At 45.9% G+C, this 25,071-nt stretch overlaps 1 protein-coding gene across 2 annotated transcripts in view; it reads right to left on the bottom strand.

Annotated features, from left to right (window-relative positions):
- Nucleotides 1-1,142: 1,142 nt before the first annotated feature.
- LOC138514193 (Golgi-associated RAB2 interactor protein 1A-like) overlaps nt 1,143-25,071 on the bottom strand; it is a 563,172-nt gene continuing 539,243 nt past the window's right edge. For both annotated transcript variants that reach the window (XM_069629527.1, XM_069629526.1), the window contains exon 6: nt 1,143-1,517. In XM_069629527.1, coding sequence (XP_069485628.1) covers nt 1,270-1,517 — 248 coding nt within the window. In that variant the 3' untranslated portion in view covers nt 1,143-1,269. The remainder of the gene's footprint in view (nt 1,518-25,071) is intronic.

The following is a 25,071-nucleotide window of genomic DNA, read 5'->3' as shown; positions in this document are numbered from 1 at the left end:
TATCCCAGGTGCTTTGAAACGTCACCCCTGCAAGTGAGCACATTATAAAACTCACAAATAAATAAGGAAAAATATGTATTCCACTGTTATCATCACTGGATATCAACCAGAGGTGTCCTCCTTACTTGGAACAAACTCCAATTATTTATACTCTTGTTTTTCTTTTCCTTAATACCCACTTCCCAGGTGAGAGAACAGAGATGAGGTGCCCCAGTCCTATCACCTTGTAGGGTGCACCCATCGGAGATAAGCTATGTGTTCCTTCCTTCTCCAGTCTCATCTAACTTCCTGGCCCCTCAGTTGGCAACATTAGACTGCATCATTCCTGCACTACATGTGTCTGACCCACCTCCTCAGGCTCGCTGTCCTCGGTGGCAGAGCGGGCGGGACTGGCTGGGCAGGAAGAGAGTAGGTACACTGAAAAGTGTCATCCCTGCCCACCCTCTACCCCCTGAAATTCCTGGTAATATGAAGGCTTGCAGCAAAGACATTGACGTTTCCTAAACACATCCCTCAGACATCCATTAAAGGGGGTTGTAGGAGTTAATTACATATTCATTCCACAGGGCTCTGTGAAGTACCACAACATTCCCAGAATACTTGTGAATAATACAAGAAGATACTGTGCCGGTCCGAAAATGAGGGTGTTGGTAGCAACATACTGGCAGACTTCTACTGTGCCTGCCGAGCAACGGCCCCAGTAAAAACAGTTGCCATGGAAGCACCGGCACCATTACTAACAGTGCAGGTGCCTCCGAATCCCCATTCCCATGGAGTCATATGGGACGCCATGGGAATGGGGACTGACATTTTCCGCTGCCTGATACCCTGGGCTGCCGGGACTTGTAATGTCCCGGTGGCACCGGAATCTCAGGCGGCGGAAACTGTGTTAAAGTCCAGCAGCAACCCGACTGTTACCGCCAGATTTTTTATGAGGCCCACTGACTGAACAAAATCAGTTCCATCCCTTTCAAATGGAAAATGGCTTACAACATGCAGTCTGGCAGACAAAACCTTAGGAACAATGAACAAGAACAATACAGCCTTTCCCTATAAATAAAAAGCATCAACTTCCAAAAAACCCTAATTCCCTAGAACACAGCAAAAAGCATGGGAATGAAAAAGTCTGGTGTACCAATATATGGTGGAATTTAGGTCTTCTTACACAGTTTAATTTTTATTATTCACACTTGCGAATTATCAGTAAATGCAGATGATAAAAAAATATGTCCTGGAGCCATGCCATCCTATCAGAGAGAGGGTACAGAGTTAGACACCCTCAGGTTTGACCTTGGAACTTTTCTCTCCGTAAGCTACAAGGCTGCTGAGGCGAGAGAGCGGCATCAATCCGGTGGGCATTTCTCTCTCCCAAAGCCCATAGTGGTGATCGGGCCGATAATCTGAAGGCCCCTCAGCGACTTCTGTCTCTTCTGTAGGACGTGCAATGTCCCTGCATGGATCGGCAGCAATGCAAACATCACACTCTTTGCAGTAACAGTATCCTTTCAGGTGTTTCCCTGTGGAGCAGAAGATGGTGCATAGGTTACATCTGCGAACAGAGTCTCCAAGCTGTCTAACCCTCCTCCTCAATGTTACTGATTGTTTTCATTATTATAACCATAGACCTTTAATAAAGATCAATGAATTCAATTAGCTATATCAGCAAATACAACTGTATACATTGCAACTACGAGCATACATGGAAAACTGAAAAACTAGGTATTTCCGTATCATGTGGAGGCATATGTGTCCGTCATCAAAATCAGCATTTATGGTACGTATATATGAAGCATCAACATCAGTTAATGATTAGTGCATTCAAAATCATCCAGATGCAAAGGGGATGTGTGTCCTGCCCCTTTCATCAAAGACTGTGCTGAAACACTAGCACCGTTCATCACAGCATTTATCAACTCTTCCTTCTTGGCAGGCATTGTATCGTTCAACTTTAAAGAAGCTTGGGTTCTACCCCTTTTAAAAAATCACTTGACCCTGCTCTACCCAACAACTAGCGGCCCATCACTACAGTCCCTTTCCTACTAAAAAATAACTGACAGAGCAGCCTAGGTTCAAATTCAACATCACCTGAAAGCAAACCACATCCTAGGAGCCTGACACTCAGGCTTCCGTCGAGGATACAGCATGGAGTCGGCACTCCTTGACCTCAAAAACCAGATTGATGAGATCACGGACGAGGGAAAACCTGCCCTGCTCCTCGTCCTAGACCTCTCTGCAGCCTTTGACATAGTTGTACCCAATATTCTCTGACACCATCTCACCACTGCAGCCTCCTTTTCACCAGAAGCGGCATCATGGATTGCCTCCTTCCTGGAAGCAGAGCAATGAAAGTCTTCTCTGAAAATGCCTGTGCTGCTCCCTTCCCCATTAAGTGTGGAGTACCTCAAGGATCATGTGTCTCCCCCAGCTATTCAATATATTCACGAAACCGTTCTTCGATCTCATGGACTCCCTCGGCATAGCATACACTAACTGTGCCGAAGACAACCAAATTCTTCTCCCCCTCTATGTCGACTACATTAATGATGTGGCGACGTTCAACACAGCCTATGCAACCATCCAAGCTTGGATGGTGACCCATGTGACCCATGGCCTCTGTCTCAACAATGAGAAGACCGAATTTCTCCTAGTCAGACCATCATCCGTGCTAAAAAAAAACTTGCCCCAAAATATGCAGCATTCAACATCGATGGCAGCATGATGCCAGTCTCCCAGCGGTCAAAAGCTTAGGGGTCTACCATCATGCTACCCTTTTCTTGACCCGCCAAGTAAATGCCATCTCCTCTTCAGTGGCCTACTCAACCAAGCTGCTAAACGCTGTGTGAGAAACCTGAGGGTATTTTCCCAGGTAGAACTCGAGAATCCTTTATTCAGGTGGCCAGGGACAGGAGGGCACTCTCAGATCCCAACCCTGGGGGTGGACGAGCACGGGAGGATCACCTGGCTAGGGGAGCCTAGGGCTATGCTTGGGGGAATGCCCCAGGTGCGGCGCAGTATTATGCCAGAGAAAGGGACGAGGAGGACGAGCTTCTTGATGCTTTTATAGGCTGCACCCACTCAACCTCCCTTCCACCTCAAGAATATCCCGTATACAAATCCAACGACCCCTCTATATCTGGTAAATCCCATAGGAACCCAAACCCCGGTTCATTCGAAAACCACAATTCTCAGAATCCCTGTTTTCCTGTTCCCAACCCGAATGTTCCCAATCATTCTTCTCCACGTTACATTGATTCTTTTCCGAACATCCAGTCTACCTTGACTAAACACTATCGTTCCCACAAACCCCCTTGTTCCTTTCATAATAAAAATCCCAGTCATTCCTGCCAGTCTCACAACCCTATAAATCTCACCCTTCTGAATTTATAAAAACGTACAGGGTTAGAATTCCATATAGCACCATTTTCCCTTCCGACCCTGTAGAATATTTGGAAACTCTGCCACCCTCTTTTTCCAACATGAACACTTTCCCGTTCAATGAAAAACAACGGACTAATACGAAAACTGTTTACCTTACATGCATCAACCCAAGGGTCAGGCAAAGTCAGGCAATTGACCAGAATCACACACACCTGACTGCCCTTTCCTTTCTCCGCAGGGATAAAAGGTGGAGCATGAGAGCACAGAGTAACCAGGCAGACCCAATGATGAGAAAGCCAACTCAGTACGGCAGTTCAAGAGGAGGGAAAAGACAGCGTGAACCAAGAGGGTATCAAGGGGAGAAGCAACCTTGCCCTTTCTGACAAAGGTCTGTGAAACCTCCGCAGAAGGAATCATAAGACTGTGAACAATAGGCAGTGTGTGTTGCAGCGGATGTCAGTGGTACACAGGACCCTCCTCTGCTGATAACCATGCTGGGGAAAGACGCTTGTCTCTGTGGTACAAACCTTGACTCCAGAGAGAAGAAAAGCCAAATGGTGCATCATAGCCAGTTAGTCGTGGGGAGAGCCGATAACTACCCGAACTGTGTTGAACGATAGTAGCAAATAGCTAATTGAATTGTGAAAGAATACAAAGAACTGTTGATACAAGAGGGGGAAAAAACCAGTAACTTTCGTTTTGTACTTTACCTGTCAGGCCCTCACAAGCAAGACAACGTAACTACCGAAGGTCCTGATATCATTATGAACTTTTTGTGGATCTGGGCCCGGAAGAGGGAGATCCAGGGGTGAAAGACATCACTCAACGTGCGCACCGAAAGAAACCTTTGTTTATTATTTTGAAATTCATCAGATCCTCAGAGGCAAGAGACTTTTTGTAGAAAAGAGACTTAGCCACCGAAGGCCCAGATTGCTGAGAGCAATCCAAAGCAACTCTCTACAAGATGCCTGGAACATACACAGATCTGAACATGTTTCAGCCTCACGAAGAGCAGTACACTGGCTCCCTATCTGAGAAAGAATCATTTTCAAGACACTCACAATCACACACAGGTGTATCTCCAAAGTGGCCCCGCCTTATCTAGCCCAAACAATTGCTAAGACCCACTGTTCCAGGCTTACCAGAACCCCATACACCCATAGGCCTGCCCAACCCAGGTTTAAACGCGAGAAAAGCTGGAGGGATGAGATTTCCAGTCATTGCTGCAAAACAATGTAACTCTCTCCCACATGCACTAAGGGGCGGAAGAATCCTTCTGGGCCTTCCCTAAAGCCCTCAAAACCTGGCTGTTTGTATAACTACTGTATACCATGTCCTCTATCCCGGTGGGATCCTGTGCTCTGATTACTCTGTATGTGCCTGTCTATGCACCAGGTATGTATCTGCCCTTCCACCTGTATCTGCTTATTCACCTGTCTATTCACCTGTTTATTCATATTGTAAGGCAGGCATAGTATCAAAAGTAGACACAGACACAAGTGATACAGTTTGAAAACCATTATAGGACTGGTAGGGATGGGAAAATACCTAACTGGCCAATTCTAAGGTGAGAGTAGTCTCGACCATAAAGAAAATAAAAGGAAGTCCAAGTCTGTCAGTTGAAAACAAAGTGTCTGTCTGTGTCCAACCTATGCTTGCCCTCACCTCTCTAGAATGACAATGTGCACAAGGCTGGATAAATTCAAATAGTGCTTAAAGTAAAACAGGATGGCACTGGAGCTTTTCCACAGCTCCCTTTCCTAAGTTCAAGACACTCAGGTTCACCACAGTTCAGCAGAGTTATCAAAATCCGAAACAAAGTTCACAGTATCTTCTTACAACGTAGACAGTCTTCTCTGGGCTCCTTTTCGCAGAATCTGAGCACTTTTGTTTCATACTCCCTCAAAGGACCGCACAGGATTCCCTCACCCAAGCTTAGACCCTCTTGGTTTCACAAAGTTCAGTTTCAAATTTCAAAGCATTCAAATCTTCAAACTCAAAGTTCAGCTTTTCAAAGTACAAGTCCCTTAGAGGTTCCCTTCCCCATATTTCACAAAGCTCTCCCAATTTGGGTTTATAGTTCACGCGTTCGGTGGGGTCTCCATGGGTCGTGGCACAGTTGTAAGACCGCACAGTCTACCCACTACAGGTTGTGCTACCCGGTGCTTAGTTTCACCCCCTCTCTCGCGTGGCTCCCTTGCAGATGCTCTCTATTTTGCTCACTTTTCAGTTTGCGTGCAGCTCCCCCTTCACTTTAGGAGCTTCCTTCACTTTCCTTCATTCAAACAGAGCCTTTCGAGAACGTGTAATTATCCACTGTTACTTAGTATCACCTATTGTCATACTTTCTCCTCTTGTCAATTTCACGATCACAGCTTCACAAAGGTCAATAGGCACGTCCCGCTTCCTACGCTCTGACTGGCAACTTTGTATTCACTTGCACATTCGCAAATCAGGCTTTTCTTGACAGACAGACTCATTGGTTGTGTTTTGCTTTAGCAGATATTCGTTCGAAGGTCATGGTTTCACTGCCAGCTCCTCAGACACTCCTAGGCTCCTTCTCTAGCCCAGGGGAACAGCATTTCCAGGACAACGATTTCATAGGGATCAGCACGCTTCTCGGCTCCCGTACTTGTACTGTTCTGGCTCCTTGGAGACACGGCTTCCTCACAACGCTTTCTCTCGCTGCTTCTTTTGGCAGACCCTCAGCATCTCAGCTTTCTGTGTTCCTCTAGTAGGTCCTGGCCAGCTCTCGTGACCCCGCTCTTACTCGCTCATTGTCTCTTCTGTGTGTTTTTATACTCCTTTGGAGTGTTAAAGGGCTACAGTTGAAGGTAGTCAGCTTCAAGTGCCTGACTCTGCCTAAACGTGTTGGTGGGACGCATGTACTGAGAGTATAGGTAGGTCTCCAGTTGCATCTTCTTCTTCCCAGTACTTGAATGGTGTTCCTATAGGAAGTCTGCATAGCTCCTAGCTCCCTCTTCTTCGTGTCAGTACATGAATCGAACATTGGGGAATGGGTACTTTGGGACTCACAGTACCCCATGAAGACTGAGGGTTTTTGGATTTTCCTCTTCCTCATTTTAGTACTAGGTGTGGAGATCTGTTGGGGCCTGACATTGGGCGATATGTTCTATCTTCTTTTGTTTAAGTGATTGTAGTAGTGGTAGTATTGGGATATTGATTCTATTTCCGCTAGTTTTGGGGTATAATGGATGAGTTTAAAATGCCTCTCCGGTGATTTAAGGAAAGAGAGACAAGGTTGTTAACTTAAGAAAAAGGGGTTGGTTTCCTTTGGTGTCTGACCCTTCCTTTCCTTGGGGAACAGTCATAGGGTAGGATGGAACTTGGGTAACACTATCCCACAAAAGAAGAGGGAGGGTAGGATGGATTGGGGCAAGTAAGGGGGGAATACCATGTCTCGCCTTCAGACATCTCCCCGCTGTTCCCAAGGACCGCATACCCCCGTGATCCTCCCTCGCTTGTCCTCCCCCAGGGTTGGGATCCAATAGCAATGGCCCTTCCATGACCAGCTGAACAACGGATCCTGAGGACTACTTATGAGAATGCCCTCAGGTTTTTCACATAGTATATTGCCCTCAGACTGCATGTGACTGGAATCCGCTGACAGTGCCTAGATGCCTCTGGGTTTGTATGCCCTATGCAAATGAAAAACAAGAGAGAAAATAAATAAAATTGTTACATGAACTGAAACAAAAAACAACACAAAGATGATACCTTTTAAGATGAAAGCAATGCTCTTCATAAACATCACATTGCACCCCTATATTAAGCTGGCTCCTCTATGCCTGTTCACATCTTCATTGCACCCACTATGCAACCATCTCTTAAAGTACCTGTAACATACTGATCATAGAAAGGGTGTTTTATTTTTCATTGTTTCACTTTCGCCGGTATCCAGCGGGAATCACCAGTAGGATACCGGCAAAATTGCGCCTGATATCCTGGTATCACCATGATATTATGGGTAGCGGACATGCCAATAAGTTCCCATTCCATGGAGTCCTAGTGGACTCCATGGGATGGAATGACCAGAATTACTGGCGACGGTAGTACCAGTGATTCTGGCATTTCTTTGCCAGTAAGGGGCTGATTTATCGGATTTTTCCGGTCATGTAAAAATCCCAGTGTGGGTATTACCAGCAATTTTTCCAGCATTTTTACCTGTCTGGTGACCCAGTAAGGAGGCCCTAAGAAATGTACAAGCCGCTGTGTTAAATGTGCTAAATGAAGGTGCCATATAATGACCGTAGGGATCCCACCACATGTAGAAGAAGTATCTTGGTAAAACCAGCTCTCGCCACCTTACAGAGCTATGCCGATTGAATGAACCCTGGGTCACTTTCAATGTGAACATCAAAGTCTTCCTGGCTGAGAAAACTATTGTGTTAATGACCCTGTTTTCTATAGCTCGAACATTCAGAATAGTGATGTTGTCCCCAAAAATGTCAAAACACAAGCGTAGTGGATAAGGCATAAGTAAAAGTAATCATTATCTCTTCCCAAACTGCTGTGCAAAGCTTTTTGACTTTTGGGCAGAATCACTCCATGTGACCCACGGTGACCACCAATGGACCTCCTCATCAACACATGGGGGTTTCTCAAAGGCCCAGTGCATATAGTTATTGGGGTGTAAAATGTATATGATCTAAGAGTTTACATTTCATCTCTCTATTCCACGGGTTTGTAGACGGGGAGGGGGGAGCAGGTGCAAGTGTATCTAGTCACCTCGCCTAAGCCCCGCCCAACAGGTGCCTTCCTGTTTGCCGCTCTTTTTCCCTGCTTAAGCAGCCCTCCAGCCTCTTTTCCTTTACAGATGGGGAGCAGGTGCAAGTGGGTTTAGGTCCCCTGGCCTAAGCCCTGCCCACCTGGTCCCTTCCTGGTTTCCGCTCTTATTCCCTACATAAGCAGCCCTCCAGCCTCTTTTCCTTTGCAGATGGGTAGCAGGTGTAAGTGGATCTAGGTACCTGGCCTAAGCACCACCCACCTTCTAAGCCCTGCCTCTTCCTTCCTGCTCTTAACTCTTAGATTAAGGACATCGCTCACCCGGGCGTCCAATGCGAAGGGCATACAAAGAAAAGGCCAAATCCTAGTTGGACCTATTCGGACCAGGAGGACCCAGGGCCTGAACCCCTGCCCAGACAGCAGATAAGCATGTTACCCACAGGCCATCCCCACCATCATCAGGCGACGCCAATGTCAACTTCTCCGGTGCTGGGGTGAGGACAGGTGCTCCGTGGCACAGTAAGTTGTGCATTTGTAAAAGTTGTATTCTCGTGTCACAGTGTGTGTGCCCACTCACCCCTCCCTCCATCACACTGTGCTCCCATTGATTGGCAGGTCCTTTAAATCAGCCAACCAAGTCACCCCCTGCCGTGACAGCCCCCTCAGCCAAGGACCAGAGGGTTGCCCTTCCCTGCGTTGCCCCTCGCATTCCTTGATCGCATACTCATCACGCCCCTCTATCCCTGCTTGCTACACGTGCGCCCTCGCCACCTCCATATTCGCATCACTCGCTCTTTGCCTCCTTTACCTGCATGGCCCCTCGCAATGTTCCATTGTGTTGCCTATGTGCACACTGCGTGTCCCGTGTCTTGTGCGGTCCCTTGCAACTCCCTATCGCCTATGGCGTGTGCCTCGTGCTCCCCTTCTCCAGCCTCCTGCACCTATGCGCCTCCTTTCTCTTCCTCATTGACTGCCCTGTTTTGCATTGTATTGCTCTGTGTTCTGTTGTATTCTTCCCTCCGCTAGGTTTACATTTGTCGACTGCTTTGTTCTTTTGTATTTTGTTCTGTGTTCTGCTGTGCTCCACCCTCCTTTAGGTTCACTTTTTATTGACTGCTCTGTTCCTGATGCCCTGGCAACCTGATTTGCTTACCGGACTGCCTTGTTTTCTGCCTGCTCTTCCATCTGAGCTCTTGTCTACTTAGTCAATCGTCCACTATTGTCTTGTCCCTTTCTGTCTTGTCTGCTTGCACCCCTTATTGTGTCCTCCCCTAGTGTCTCCCCCCACCTTTCCCCTCCACCCGTTCCTCTCTCCTATTCACCCACCTACTCTATGGTTCTCCTATCTTTTCAAACTGCTTCTCTATCGACTATCCTGCTCTCCTCACTAAGTCTGGTAAGAAGAAGTTCAAAAAGGATATCTTGGTCTCCAACCCAGGACTCCCTATTGCTGACACCTATACCAGTGCTTCCTCCAGAAAGACCCTCGCGATATATCATCTTTGTTGTTCCCTCGTCAGACCTATGGACTCTTCATATGGTCTCTGTGCTTTCTCCTTTCTCTTCTTCTCCCATTAATGGTGGCATCCAGTGGGAGGCCCTCCTCGCAGCTTCCACTTCCTCTTGGCTTTATATACAGGTTCACACTTTCCGAGTTTCTCTGTGTCAACCTCTTGGCTTGGCCCTATGTGTCACACACCTCTTTGCCAGTCTTTGAACTTGCAGCACTGTATTCATTTATAAGATTCACTTTATGATGGTCTTGCTCATGCCCACCCTTAAGTAGCACTCTTTCACAGTTGTTCTTTTATGTGTGGCACTCTTTCTTTTGACTGTTCATTAGCTATTTGCTTTGCCCTAACGTTTCAAGCTTTTAGTCAATTCAGTATTCAATATGCATACTTTAGCATTGCTGCCAACTTTCATTCAGTATGCTATTCAAAATGCATAATTCAGTTTTGGTTTCAAACTTTCATTCAGTTCGGTATTCAATGTGTGTAATTCAGCTTGGGTTGAAGGTTTCATTCATACAGCGTTTCGTTATTCATGCGCAGCCCGCCCAGAGCGCCCCCGTCTTTGAGTAGCTTTCCATGACACTCACCAGTCTTGACGTGCTGCTGCGGCGGCCCCTGGGCCTTCCTTTCTCCCTCTCTGGCTGGCACTCTGACCTTAGCGTGCCCCGCTCGCACCCAGATGGGACTCTGCATACGCTGGCACCATCGTTGCTTCTGCCCAATCTCCACCACAGAGACTTCCCCACCTGTGTTAGCCTGACAGGCCAACTTGCCTTGGGCTTCACAGGGCCTCAGGGATGTCAGCCGGCGTCCTGGCTCCTCCTCAGGTCCCACCATGGCTGCCTCCTTACGGGAATGGTCCCCTGTTTTCTCCTACACCGGCCTCCCTGTGGCTCTCTCTTCTGCGGCTATGTGCTTGCTTTGTACACCTGCAAACCTTTGACAGGTGTGTATTCCCAATTGTGTTTGCCTGACTCTCATTAAAGGGACAACCCTGACCTGGCAAGTACTTTGCAGGAATCCTCCTCATCCCAGTACTAGCTATAGAGTGGTGAAAAGGGGTCTAAGTGTTCATTCCTCTTAATCACCTCTTCCTCGTCTATCAAAGGTACAAAGTGGGGAAATTAAGGTAGAGGTTATAAAGGCCGGGGGAGGGTCAGCTTGGTTGTCAATAGGGAAAGAGGGATACCATGTCTTACCTGCGGGCACCCCACTCCCAATTACCAAGGACCCTCCACCCAGGTGATTCTCCCTCGCTTTTCCAACCGCAGGGTCAGGATCCAAAAGCGATGGCCTTTCCCTGACCATCTGAGAAGAGGATCCAGGGGGAGTAGGAGTGAGAATACCCCCAGGTTTCTCAAAGGGTCCATAGGAGTCCTTTGGGCTTTTGGCAGAATTACTGCTAGCTGAAATTCTGCAGATTTTTGGCTTTAAAGTGGAGGATTTACCGCCAGCATGATGCTGGAGGTAAATCCTCCACTTTAAAGCCAAACTCTGGAACAGGCGGAGCAGTACAAATGGTGGTAATTATGTTACCACCAAAAAGTGGTGGCAACGGAATTACCACCACTTTTGTACTGCTCTGCAAACTTGGAATGAGGCCTATTTAGTACTGGTATCAATGATATGGGTGCTTTTCAGGCAACCTGTGTCAAAATTACAGAGTGGTTGACTTGCAGGGGCTCGGCATCAAAACACTTTCCCCAGTGTGAAATAGCCAACTGGGGTAGCTCAACAGTGCCAGTTTAAGGGTGGTAGAGTTGTGCTTTGGGGGGGCTACTGAGGAATAGGAGACAAATCCTGAATACAAGTTCTGTGACTTCTGTAGATGACCACTGCAATAGCCAAGACACACACAGCAGAGCTGCACGTCCATACACAACCATGCCCCAGCAGTTAATGGGAGAAAAACATGTAACCTGCAAGCTATTTCTTAAACTTGCCAAAACATATTTTCATCATGCAAATAGTTGCTTGCCCGCCTTAAATTGGAAACATTCTCCTAAAATGAATATAACATTTTCATGCTCCTGAGATTACTATGGGTTTATGCAACTCCCAAGATTAAAATGGATTTACTAGATTCTTCTAGATTGGACAAGGTCCTGAGATTAGAATGGATTTATCACACTCCTGAGAGTAGAATGGATTTATGCCACTCCCAAGATTCTATTGGATTTATCTGACTCCTGAGATTAGAATATATTGGTCAAATTCCTGAGATTAAAATGGATTTCCCAGACTCCTGAGATTAGAATAGGTTTCTCAAGCTCCTGAGATTAGAATGGATTTATCAGACTACTGAGATTAGAATAGATGTATTAGACTCCTGAGATTAGAATGGAGTTATGCCACTCCCAAGATTGCATTGAATTTATTTGACACCTGAGATTGCAATGGATTTATCTGGCTTCAAACATCTGCACCGACTAATCAGGTTCCTGGATTAGAATGGATTTATAATGCTCTCAAATTCTGATTAGCAGGCTCCTAAAATGTGCATGGATTTATCAGATCCCAGAGGTTATGAGGCTCCTAAAGTCAGAGGATGTTCATAATTTATGCGAGGTACGAATTAGGCTATTGGACCCAAGAAATCAGACTGAATTTGCTCCAAGTATTCATTAAGGCGATTAAATAATTTATCAGTTATTTCGATTTTAGGTCAAGATAGTGAAGTTATTTATGCCCATAGTGAATTAGGCCAAAATGGGCAGGTAATAGACATGTTACTATTCAGTACTGTAAGAACATTGTTTGTTTGTACCATTTATTTAGAGAACCATCTCCGGTTCCGGAAGCACCTCAAGACCTTCCTCTTTTCTTCGGCCTTCGCTCCCCCTCTCCCCTGCTGATCTGTTCTCTCTTGGCACCGTGCACCTGGCCACCTTCTGTCCTCCGGGCCCAAGTACCTGCTCACCCCGCCACCGTCCCGCACTGCGTCCGGGCCACCCCTTGCACTGGGGTCTGTATCTGTACCCATACAGCCCCCCCCTTTTCTTCCTCCACTTATCAGACCTACCCTGTCTGCAACCTTAAACCTAGCACTTGCAAATTGCTGGCTTCACTACCACTGTTTGTTGCCTTTATTATTTATTTATTGTTATTTATCTGTTTCTCCTCTGCTTCGCACTTTCCACTTCTCCCCCCTTCCATGCACTTTTCCCCTCCGTGAAAACCTGGGTATCACTGATCAGGCTCTGGCCTGGCTGACCTCTTTCCTCTCAGATCGACCCTCCCAGGTCCAACTTGGGTCCTTCCTTTCATCTACCTTCCTCTCTACCTATGGTGTTCCCCAGGGTTCTAACCTCTCGCCTTGGCTTTTCAACCAATACCTGGCAACTCTCGCCCACTGCATTGCCACTTTCTGCTCAAATTTCCAGTGCTACGCTGACGACACTTAACTCATTTTCAGGCTGCCCTCTGCCACCTCCTCTCCCTCTCTCATCTCAGATTACCTAACTGCCATTCAAGATTGGTGTGCCGCCAATGATCTTTGTCTGAATGCTAGCAAGACGGAGATTCTCCTCATCGGCACCTCTTCACCATCCTTTCCCCTCACTCTGTGGCCAGCCTCCCTTGGCCCTCCTCCTACCCCCACCTGCGAGGCTAAGAACCTCACGGTCATCTTTGACTCTGCCCTTTCCTTCTCCGCCCACATCTCCGAGGTCTCTAAAAAGTCAAATATCCTACTGCACCTCCTCAGAGGTACTCTGCCTTTCCTCTCCTTCCCACGGAAGTTCATGGTATCCCAAGCTCTGGTTCTCTCTAGATTGGACTATTGTAACAGCCTCTTCCTAAATCTACCTCTCATGAACCATCGGACGTGTCCCTTTTGGACTTCCTGGTCCCTGACACGTAGGGGCATGCACTCAGCAGTTCTCCCAACATGGCCGTCAAACACAGAACGCTGTTTACCAGCTTCCGCGTCGGACGCAGTATGTTCTATAAAGAAGCCACGCCCCCGGGCCCCCGCGTCTCAACGCTACCACTTGCAGTGGCTAGACGTGCGCTATCGTAGTTCGCTCTCGCCAACTTCTTTGATTCCTGGTTCCTGGCCCCTTATTTCCCTCCTCATTCATCCCCTTCCTCTTTTATTACCTCTTGCATCCCGGATCCTGGTGTACCCGTCTCCGAGTACACTCTTCATCGTTTCCAGGACTTCCCGGACATTCTGAACGTACCAGGAGTCGGATCGCCGAACGCATGTTGGAACCCGAGGACGTACGCACAGGGTTATACAAGACCCGAACTGTGCGCAAGAACACTCCATCAAAGAACTCCAATAAACAATACAGACAGGTGAGAAGGGGGGAAACCTGTGACAGATTGAGACGCCAACAAATTGCAATTGATACGGACATGGAGGCGGCTGTTCAAGACCTCATGCGCGGCATGCAGGAGTTAACAACAGAAGTGCAGAATCTTAAAGCTGAGAATGCCGCATTGAAACAATTAGTCCTGTCCCGTGATTCTGCGACCAAGGAAAGCGTATTGCTGGGCAGAGTAGTAGATAAATACGACGGTTCTTCAAAAGCCCTTCGCGGATTCCTTGATTCGTGTTTAGTCCACTTTACCTTTAAGCCCTACTACTTCTCTACCCCCAGGGCAAAGGTGGGCTTCATGATTTCGCATCTTTCCGAAAATGCATCAACTTGGGCTACGCCCTTAGTTAATTCTGGAGATGCCCTCCTGCATGACTATGATGTATTCGTACGGGCTCTAAAGAGCATGTTTGACCGCCCAGAACAGGTCTACAGTGCCCAGGAACGCCTACTGGATTTCCAACAAGGTTTCCAGGATATGCTTACATATGTGACACACTTCAAGCAACTGGCCAAACAAGCAGATTGGTCTAATAAGCCTGCTTTACCTGTTTCGAAGGGGTCTGAATGAAGAAATAAAAGATGACCTAGCCAGAGTGGCTCGCCCAGGTTCCTTCCAGGCTCTTATGGACCTCTCTTTACAGATAGACTTCCCTATCCAGGAAAGGAAGGCAGAAAAGAAGAAGAGTAGAGTGCCTTACCATAAGACCTCCATAGAACCTTCCTCTAAGGCTGAGCCCACTCCTGCCTCCACTACAGATCCAGAACCCATGCAACTGGGGGCCTTCCGCGGACCCATATCCCCGCAAGAAAGAATGCGACGGATTCATACTGGGCTGTGTATGTATTGTGCCTCAGACAAACATCTTGTGAGAGAATGTCCCTTAGCTCCTCCACGGCGTTCGGGAAATGCCAGCTCCCGATCCTAGAAGGAGCACAGCTACGGGAGAGAGAAGTTTGCTCCACATCTATTCCATCCTTGAACTCTCCTGGACAAAACAATCTTGTGATCTTGCAGGCCTTTCTATCGCCATCCAAGAAAGAAATCTACCCCATTTTGGCATTGGTGGATTGTGGAGCCATCGGGATATTTATAGATCAAAATTGGGTCACTACCCACCACATTCCGTATGAAACTCGAGGCATTATGCAACCTGTAGAGGCTATTGATGGAAGACCTCTCTTTTCAGGACCCATAACCCTACAAACCAAAGAGATCCAGCTCTCGATAAGCCATCATCGAAAGGTAATCAAATTTGACATCATAAAGTCTGCCCATTACCCAATGGTACTGGGTATGCCCTGGTTACAGAAGCACAACCCATACATCAACTAGGCAGCAGGATCCTTGTTTCTTGGCTCCGAGCATTGTATGTCTCACTGTCTATCCCTGGATTCCTCGTCGACATCTTCTGAAGGTATGCTGACAGACCAGCAAGGCCCATTCACGGTCTCCAATATCATCCAGGCTCCTAGGGCCTATCAGGATTACACTGATGTCTTTTCAACTGCCATAGTTCAGGCTCTACCCCCTCACAGACCTGAAGACTGCGCTATTGATACTGAACCCTCGGCAGTGATTCCTTTTGGAAGGATGTTCATTCTATCCGAACCAGAGAAAAGGGCCCTCCGAGAATACTTGGATACCAACCTGGAAAATGGCATCATACGACCATCCAAATCTCCAGCGGGAGCTTCGTTGTTTTTTGGTCCCAAGAAAGATACTAAGGAGCTTAGGCCTTGTCTTGATTATCAAGGTCTAAATCAAAGCACCCTCAAGGACCGCTACCCATTGCCCTTAATCTCAGATATCCTGGAAGCGGTGAGAGGAGCTGTAGTCTTCACAAAGTTGGATCTCAGAGGTGCCTACCATCTGATCCGTATAAGGGAGGGTGACGAATCGAAAACAGCCTTTAGAACACCTTTTGGTCACTTTGAATACCTGGTCATGCCCTTCGGACTCGCCAATGCCCCAGCGGTCTTCCAACGTTTCATGGACCGGTTGTTCACAATATGCTGTTCCTATTCGTCATAGTTTACCTGGACAATATTCTGATATACTCCAAGGATCATATTAAGCATGAAGAGCATGTTAAGGCAGTCTTACAGCGACTACGTGAACACAAGCTCCTGGCTAAACCCGAGAAATGCCTTTTCCATGTCTCTATGGTTCACTATCTAGGATTTGTCCTTAGTGCAGAAGGAATTGGAATGGACCACTCAAAGGTAAAAGCCATACTATTATGGCATAGGTAAAAGCCATACTATCCTGGCCTGTTCCAACTATCATGAAACAGATTCAATCCTTCCTGGGGCTTACCAACTTTTACTGGAAATTCATACCATCCTTTTCTGAGATAGTTCAACCGATCATTACATTGTTGAAAAAAGATACACCCTTCCTGTGGACAGCAGCCCAAGATGAAGCGTTCGAACGATTGAAGGCAGAGTTTACACAAGCCCCCATCCTGGCTCAACCTGACATCAATCGACCATTCCTAGTGGAGACACATGCCTCTAACTATGCCATAGGAGCAGTTCTAAAACAGGAATTCGAGGACAATTTAGAACATCCCATCGCTTACCTTTCATGAACCCTAACTCTCAGTGAGTCTCATTATTCTGTTTTGGAAAAGGAACTGTTAGCCATCCATCAAGCTTTCACAGAGTGGCGTCATCTACTTCTGGGAGCAAAACATCCTGTTCAGGTCCGTACAGACCATCAGAATCTTCAAGTTTTACAATCTCTGGAATGTAGGAATAGTCGTCAAGACCGTTGGGCCTTCTTCTTTGCCCAATACCAGTTCCAGATCCATCATGTCCCTGGAACACAGAACATAATTGCTGACGCCTTATCCCGACGTCCCGACTACGAAACTCTTGAAGATCGGTCCTTCCCAAAGATGGTTCCCCACACAATTTTTGTAGCCCAAGCAATCAGCCTCCTGCAAGACATTCAGATGCAAACCCAGTCCTCTGAGATCTGGAAGGAATTTACAGGGAAGAATCAATGGAATCTTAGAACAAGGGACGGGTATCTGTTGAAGGATAATGGCCTGGTCATTCCCACACAGAGACTACAACAAAGGATTATAAACCTCTGTCACGATACCCTTCCCTCAGGACATCGTGGCATCACCAACACTCTTTGTCTAATACAAAGACAATTCTGGTGGCCAAGAATGAAAGTTGACATTCAACTGTACATCCAAGCCTGTGCAGTCTGCAATCAGAACAAGCATGATAACAAGAGACCAGCGGGTCTCCTACTTCAACCTACGCTACCGACAAGGCCCTGGGAATTCATCGCTGCGGACTTTATTGTGGAATTGCCACCTTCCACGGGATACACGACTATCATGGTCACCATTGATTTATTCACTCATATGGCTCATTTTACACCATTGTATAAACTACCATCTTCCTCAGAACTCGCTGGAATCTTCCTGGAACACATATTTCGACTTCATGGACTCCCTTCCAAGATCATATCAGACAGAGGACCTCAATACATCTCTCAATTTTGGAAACACTTATGCCGTATACTAGGAATCCAACGCACCCTCTCTTCAGGTTATCATCCAAAGACTAACGGAGCTACTGAACATGTGAACCAAACCCTAGAGCAACATCTTCGTTGTTTCACCACCAAGGTACAGAATGATTGGTCACTCTTAATACCAGTGGCTGAATTTGCCTACAACAATTCGGATCACTCGGCTGTTAAGACCAGCCCTTTTTTTTGCAGCCAAAGAGTCCACCCTTCGGTTCTACCTTCCATTCTCCCACATCCTACACCAGTACCTACAGTCGACTCCTGGATTGAAACTCTCATCAATGTACACAAGGAAGCCAAGGAACACCTAGAAAGGGCCCGAACTAACACCAAGCATTATGCAGACTCCAAAAGAAGACCAGGGCCATGGCCCCTTTTCCATAAAGGAAATCATAAACCCAGTGGCCTTCCAACTCAAACTACCATACTCCTGGAAGAGGATCCATCCAGTGTTTCACACGTCTCTAATGAAACCATACATCCAGTCCTCCTGGACTGCCCCGAGGTCTACCCCTGTAATTATCAATGACCAGCTGGAATATGAAGTGTCCAGAATATGTGACTCCAGGTACAGACGTGGTCAGCTACAGTACCTGGTTGAGTGGAAAGGGTACCCTCCTAGTGAAAGCACTAGGGAACCGATCTCTAACCTAAATGCCCCCAGATTACTCAGAAGGTATCATCTTATACACCCGGGCAAACCGGGAGGGACAGGCCTTCGGAGGAGGCATGCTGTCATGCACCATCGGATGCGTCCCTTTTGGACTTCCTGGTCCCTGACACGTAGGGGCTTGCACTCAGCAGTTCTCCCAACATGGCTGTCAAACACGGAACGCTGTTTACCAGCTTCCACGTCGGACGCAGCACGTTCTATAAAGAAGCCACGCCCCCGCGGCCCTACGCGTCTCAACGCTACCGCTTGCAGTGGCTAGACGTGCGCTATCGTAGATTGCTCTCGCCAACTTCTTTGATTCCTGGTTCCTGGCCCCTTATTTCCCTCCTCATTCATCCCCTTCTTCTTTTATTACCTCTTGCATCCCGGATCTCCGTGTACCCGTCTCCGAGTACACTCTTCATCGTTTCCAGGACTTCCCAGACATTCTGAACATTCCAGGAGTCGGATCGCCGAACGCACGCTGGAACCCGAGAACGTATGCACAGGGTTATACAAGACCCAAACTGTGCGCAAGAAGACTCCATCAAAGAACTCCAATAAACAACACAGACAGGTGAGATGGGGGGAAACCTGTGACACTACCTGCCTCTACTCTCCGCCCTCTGCAACTAATCCAGAACAGGACTGCAAGACTTGCCCTTGGCCTCAAGCCCTGGGATCATATCTCTCCAGCTCTGAAATCTCTCCATTCGCTCCCAGTGGACGCAAGGATTCAATTCAAAACCCTCTGCATTGTCCACAGGTTTTTCTGGGGCCTGGGTCCAAAATACCTTCAGCTATCCCTCTGCAAATACCTCCCCTCTCGAGCTCTTTGCTCCTCTACCTCCAACTCCCTCAGGGTCAGTCGTTTTTCAAAGAAACGAGCTGGGGGTAGATCTCTGTCTTCGGCTGGGGCCTCCCTCTGGAACAGCCTCCCTGCCACTCTAAAACTTGAGGAGAACCATCACCGGTTCTGGAAGCTCCTCAAGACCTTCCTCTTTTCTTCTGCCTTCGCTCCCCCTCTCCCCTGCTGATCTGTTCTCTCTTGGCACCGTGCACCTGGCCACCCTCTGTCTTTTGGGCCCAGGTACCTGCTCATCCTGCCACCCTCCCGCACTGCCTCCGGGCCACCCCTTGCACTGGGGTCTGTATCTGTACCCATAAAGCCCACCCTTTTTCTTCCTGCACTTATCAGACCTACCGTGTCTGCTGCCTTAAACCTAGCACTTGCACATTGCTGGCTGCACTACCACTGTTGGTGGCCTTTTTTATTTATTTATTGTTATTTATCTGTTTCTCCTCTGCTTCGCACTTTCCACTTCTCTCCCCTTCCATGCACTTTTCCCCTCCCCCTCTCCCATGCACTTGCACGTTCTCAATGTCACTGGACCTAGTAAGATCGCTGTTTTGTTCTCCCCTGTTCCCCTCCCTTGCCTTGTCGCGCTCTGAAACACTTGTGTACGAGCGCGATAGAAATAAAATATCAATATCAATATCAATAACAAGGGAGTGAATGGCACAATAGGTAGTTGCAGTCAGGTCATTGGAAGGTTGCTGAAAGTTAATTTACAAAACTGTAAACTGTGCATGCGATGAGCTCTATGAGCAGACGTGCTTTGTGATAGGCTGTTTGCTAGTGCATGTGTGGACTGCGTGGATAGTGCCAAAGTGGGTTTTATGTTGATTGGTCAGAACATGGACCTAGAATGTTTGATTGTTTAATTCTCAAAAAAGCTCTATGAGCCTCATTACGAGTTTGGCAGTAATTCAGTGGTAAATCTGCCGAATTCCAACTAAACACATTCACCATCACCACCACTAAATTCCCATGGGTTGAGAATGGGAATACATGAGGTCAAATGGTGTACATCCCCATTTTTGGAGTTCAAAGGACTCCATGGCTATTTGGGTAGAATTTCCACGAGGAGTAATTTTGCAGAAGTAATTCTGTCCATTTTTGGAACTTGAAGTGGTGGATTTACATCCTGCATAATTCAGGAGGTAAATCCCCATTCTCAAGTTTCAAGTAAATCCTTATTCTCAAGTTTCTTCTTAATTTGATCTTCACTCTCTCCTTCCACTAACACAATCCGGCTTTTGCCCATTTAAATCATTGGAAACTGCACTTCTATGTTTCCACCTCTATTCTGTCCGCACAGCACTCTAAGCACCCCTCTATTCTATTTCTACTTGACTTCTCTGCTGAGTTTGACACTGTGAACTATCCTACTCTTCTATCATCCCTAGCTCCCTGGATTTTTCTGGTACTGCCCTTTCCTGGCTTAAATTGTATCTGGTTGACCGTTCCTTTTCTGTTTTTTGGGGTGGATTAAAGTCTTCTACTTTTTGGCTGTGTCATGGAGTTCCCCAGGGCTGTATCATATTTTCCCTATATGCCTCCCCTTTATCTTCGATGTTTTGTTTTCGTCCTTTCATCTTTCTGCACATTTCTATGCTAAGGACTCTCAGCTCTTTGTCTCTTTCTCCTCTTTTTCTGACATCCTTCACTCAACTATCTCTAACTGCTCTTGGCCATAGCTGTCACATAGCACAGCAAGTTGAATGCTCGCCCCTGTTATCTGTGTAGCTGGTTTGAATCCCAGCAAGGACAACTCAGCCGTTCATCATTCCGAGATTGATAAATTGAGTACCACTCAGTGGGATAATGATGTCATCCGTTATTTCAGCACTCTGATAATCAAGGGTGTGTAGTGCTATATGAGAAATAGATATCAGATTTTATATTATCCAATCTTGGATGAACTCCCATTACCTACATTTAAATGCTTCTAAGACTGACATTATTTTCTTTCCTGGCTCTTTGATCCCCCTCCTCTTTATCACCAAACTCTGAATTACTGCCTTAGTTTTTCCCATCTTGATTATTGCTCCTGCCTTTTTATTGGATTTCGTGCTTTTCATCTGGCCCCTCTTCGTTCTGTTTTCAATTCTTCTATTCGCACCCTCTGTCGATTTTCTCCTCGGTTCTCTATTACTTTCTCCTTACACGGCCTCCATTGGCTTTCTTTTGAATCTCGTCTTTTGTTTTGCTTTCTCTGTATTACTTTTAAATGTTTTCATGCACTAGGCACTCCCTATCTCTGCCCTCTTGTTTTCTTGCATGTCCTTTCTCGTTCCCTTCTATCTCAATCTCATTTTGTTAACTGTTCCTAGGCCACCCTATGCCCAATCTTGGTTTTGCCCATTCTCGCTCTTAGCCCCCATGTTCTGGAACTCTCTTCCTCTTCACATCAGTCTATCACCACATACTCTCTTTCGCACACAACAAAAATCCCACTTACTTTTTAATATGTCTTAGTTTTTCTTACTTTTGGTTTTTATGCTAACTACTCATGTGAATTTGTACTGATAATCTGTGTTCAGGGCTCTGACAAAAGCGCCTTATAATTTAATAAATACTAATAAAAAAAATCTGCCACTTCAAGGTCAAACTAAGAATTAGGCTGTGTGATAAAAACAGTAGTGATTCTGTTACCACCAAAAAAATGACATTAACGGAATTTCATTCATATTGAGTCATATTATAAATTGTGATTAATTGTGATTATAGGATTTGTTAGCCCTTGAATTATATATTCGTAAAGAAATTTCATGAAAAAATGGTGTTGTAAATTGCAGTATTTTTTTTAGTTACTGATTGTCTATCATTGATGATTAAATATAAAGTATTTTTCTGGATATCTGTTAAGTGTGTCATTGAATGGTCTGGGACTTGTTGAGCACTCGTAGTCCATCCTTAGCATGTGAGGGCCTCTTTGTTATAAATTCTTAGTATACACCGGGACAGAGTGTATTTTACCATTTGCACTCTATTAATATATCTTGAATTAGCCTTAATTGTTTTGATCATTGTGATACTTGTATAAGAAGGGTGTTCAGCTCACATTGTTTTTTCTAGTAACAGAATTTCTGCCACTTGTTTACCCCACTGCTAAACCAGTAACATGGCCTTATGTATGGAAGCAGTTTCCCTGAATGGTATTTCTATATATTTCAGTGCAGCTCAGAGTCTCCCTGCTGCTTTCAACAGAGCAGTCCATGATGGTCTATGTTAAAATATCCTGGGAATAATAGATCTGACTGAAAATGAAACAGCTATAATGAAGATATAAAAATGAATGTTACACTGGAAAAATAAAGATATTTTAAATGAAGGAAATACAAATAAATTAGGTTATTATTTTACTTTTTTCTAACAAAAGCATATTCCCTGCAAATGTATGTACTGGTTGTAAAAATGTGTTTTTGATTTCGTACTGATTTAGTAGTATCAAGGACATGACAAACTACCTCCATCTAAACCCATCACCCCATTATTTCTGGTCTTGAAAAAACACCTTTAAAATGGGGGACATTCTCATGCCTCCAACCCACCATTCCAGCCCTGCATTAGAATACTCCCCTCCTCTAACAATACTAACTTAATCCAGGAGTTTTTGTTCCGATCAATTTTTCATTTTAGTTGGGATATTTTTTCTTTTTTAATTTTTACCATATTTTCAGTAAAAGTTGGTTTTACCTATTCATTGTTAGAATAATCTTCCATTACAAATTAGACTCAAGCCCTCTTACAATATCTTCCGAAAAAAGGTTAAGACTAATTCTCACCTGAGTTAGACCCCGTCCTCCAAACTGAAATCTTTATGAAATTTGCTGTTCTGTGGCCTGTATGTCAAGAGTCTTTTTTGTGTTCATGTTTTGCGCCCCGATGCCTGCGGGCTCCGGCGTGGTTCAAACAAGTAAATAAAATAAATAAATAAATAGATAAATATTCTTCCTTTTTGCAGGTTATATTTTTACTGAGTACTTCTGAAAGTAAGTTTGCGTTTGATGGGGCACATGCCAAACTACATGATAACTAATACTGTTGGGAGGTTAACCGTATATTACATATTTATCTGGTGAGATTGAAAATACCATTAGCTTCTGAACGGACTGGACTAACTTCAAGATGAAACGCAGGGCTTTACTTATAAGATTGTGGGATGAAATGCTCCTTAGGTGTTTTACATGCTCCAGTTACATATGGCGATTCACAAAATGATGGTCTAGTATTAAAATCATTATGATATGCATGTGGGCTTTTTATGAAGCACAAACAAAACTAGGAAACAGAGCACTGTATTTAGGAGAGAATGTGTACAGGAGTAGAGCACAGGCAAGGTGATACCGTGGGTGACAAGATATGATACGCTTATGTGGACACTCTATGGCTTGCAGTGCTACATGGTGTTGTGATGAATCTGGACAATTGTCCCATGTCCCCATAGGGGAGCCACCCCCTATGAGGCTAGGGAGGTCAGCCCGCTTCGCTAAACCCTCCCTAGAGGTCTGGGTAAGTGGGACCTCATTGGGAGTGACTCTTCTCTTGGGGACAAGAACTCCCATTCCAGAGCGGAATGGCCAGTCCAAACCACCTTGTCTGCATTTATGGATGTGGCAAAAAAGACTTTAATTTCTCCTCCAAAGATCCTTCTTTAAATGTATTGGCTACAGACAATGCTGAACACAGCCTGAACACCATGGTCTGCGTAGAAGGACACTGTTCTGTTTATTTCTGCAACGTGTATAAGAGAGGAAACTCCTAGGAGGAAGGGGAACTGATATGCGGAGACAAGCCTCTGCATCATAGATGTCCTGGAGGAATGGAACCATGCTGTACCGCAGAGCCAGTGGCAACAAGGAGGGGGAGCAAGCTGTGAGTCGACCACTTGAGAGTTGGCGTTCTAACCAACTGAGGAGTCGAGGTCAGAGAAGGAACAAAGACGGCAAAACCCACGTCTCATTTGGTGGCACAACCATTTACGAGTAGTGGTGGGCCGGAAGGCCGGTAACTGATGCCGAGACCAGATCGTATGAGGGAGTCCAAGAGGTACCCTATAAAGGGGGAGTGATAAAAATATGAACATTGTGATTAATGGCTGGGAAAGCCATCAGCGTTATGGGAGCCTGAGAAACCAGAGTGTACAGATACCATATGAAAGGGGGTATCAATAAAAATACAAACATTGTGAATAACAGCTGTGAAAACTATAGAGGTTACGGGAGCCTGAGAAACCAGAGTGCACAAATACCCTATGAAAGGGGGATTGATAGAAATATGAATATTGTGAATAACAGCTGGAAAAACAATCAAGGTTACGGGAACCTGAGAAACCTGAGTGTGCAAATACCCCATGAATGGGTGATTCATACAAATGTGAACCTTTTGAATAACAGCTGGGAAAGCAATCAAGTTTTTTTTTTAAAATACACTTTATTTATTAGTTGATTCACATCTCATCAGAGCAGGCCAAACAGGTTATAATGCAATACAGTTTGAACATCAGGTGGTTACATCATAAACAGCCTTTCCTATCTTCCCCATATCACAATTTGGAGCGTACAGAAAGTAGGTAAATCCTTAATGAAGCATGTGTTGGTAGGTGTGGGGGCGCAGAGAGGACGGTTCCCACCCCTCACCTCCTCCTGTTTCCTCCCAAGTTGCCCCACGAATAGACCATCCTCAGTCTGAGAATTTATCTCGGGATATCAAGTATGCTGTGAAGGGGTTCCATATGTTCTCTGGCCGGTTCTTCGGCCCACAGATGTTAGCATACTCTTTATCCATGTCGCTTAGTTATACCAAATCTTTCAGCCATGCTTTCAGACTTGAGGCCATGCACTCATCCATTTCATCAACACACACCTCCTTTCGGCAATCATACAGGTCGACAGAAGCCTCCGGTACTGTTTTGGCAATCCAGGAAGCCACCTACACATACAGCACAGTAAGTTGCATGGCACTGCCTGCTCCAGCATATCTGTCATACTCTTAGCCACTCCCTACCAGAATGAGCGTATATCCACACAGGCCCACAGCATGTGTGTCAGGTC

Source organism: Ambystoma mexicanum, chromosome 12, assembly GCF_040938575.1.
Source record: "Ambystoma mexicanum isolate Mex_15411 chromosome 12, UKY_AmexF1_1, whole genome shotgun sequence".
Taxonomy (NCBI): domain Eukaryota; kingdom Metazoa; phylum Chordata; class Amphibia; order Caudata; family Ambystomatidae; genus Ambystoma; species Ambystoma mexicanum.
The sequence above is the reverse complement of the archived record's forward strand: the minus strand, read 5'-3'. Positions and strand labels throughout refer to the sequence as shown.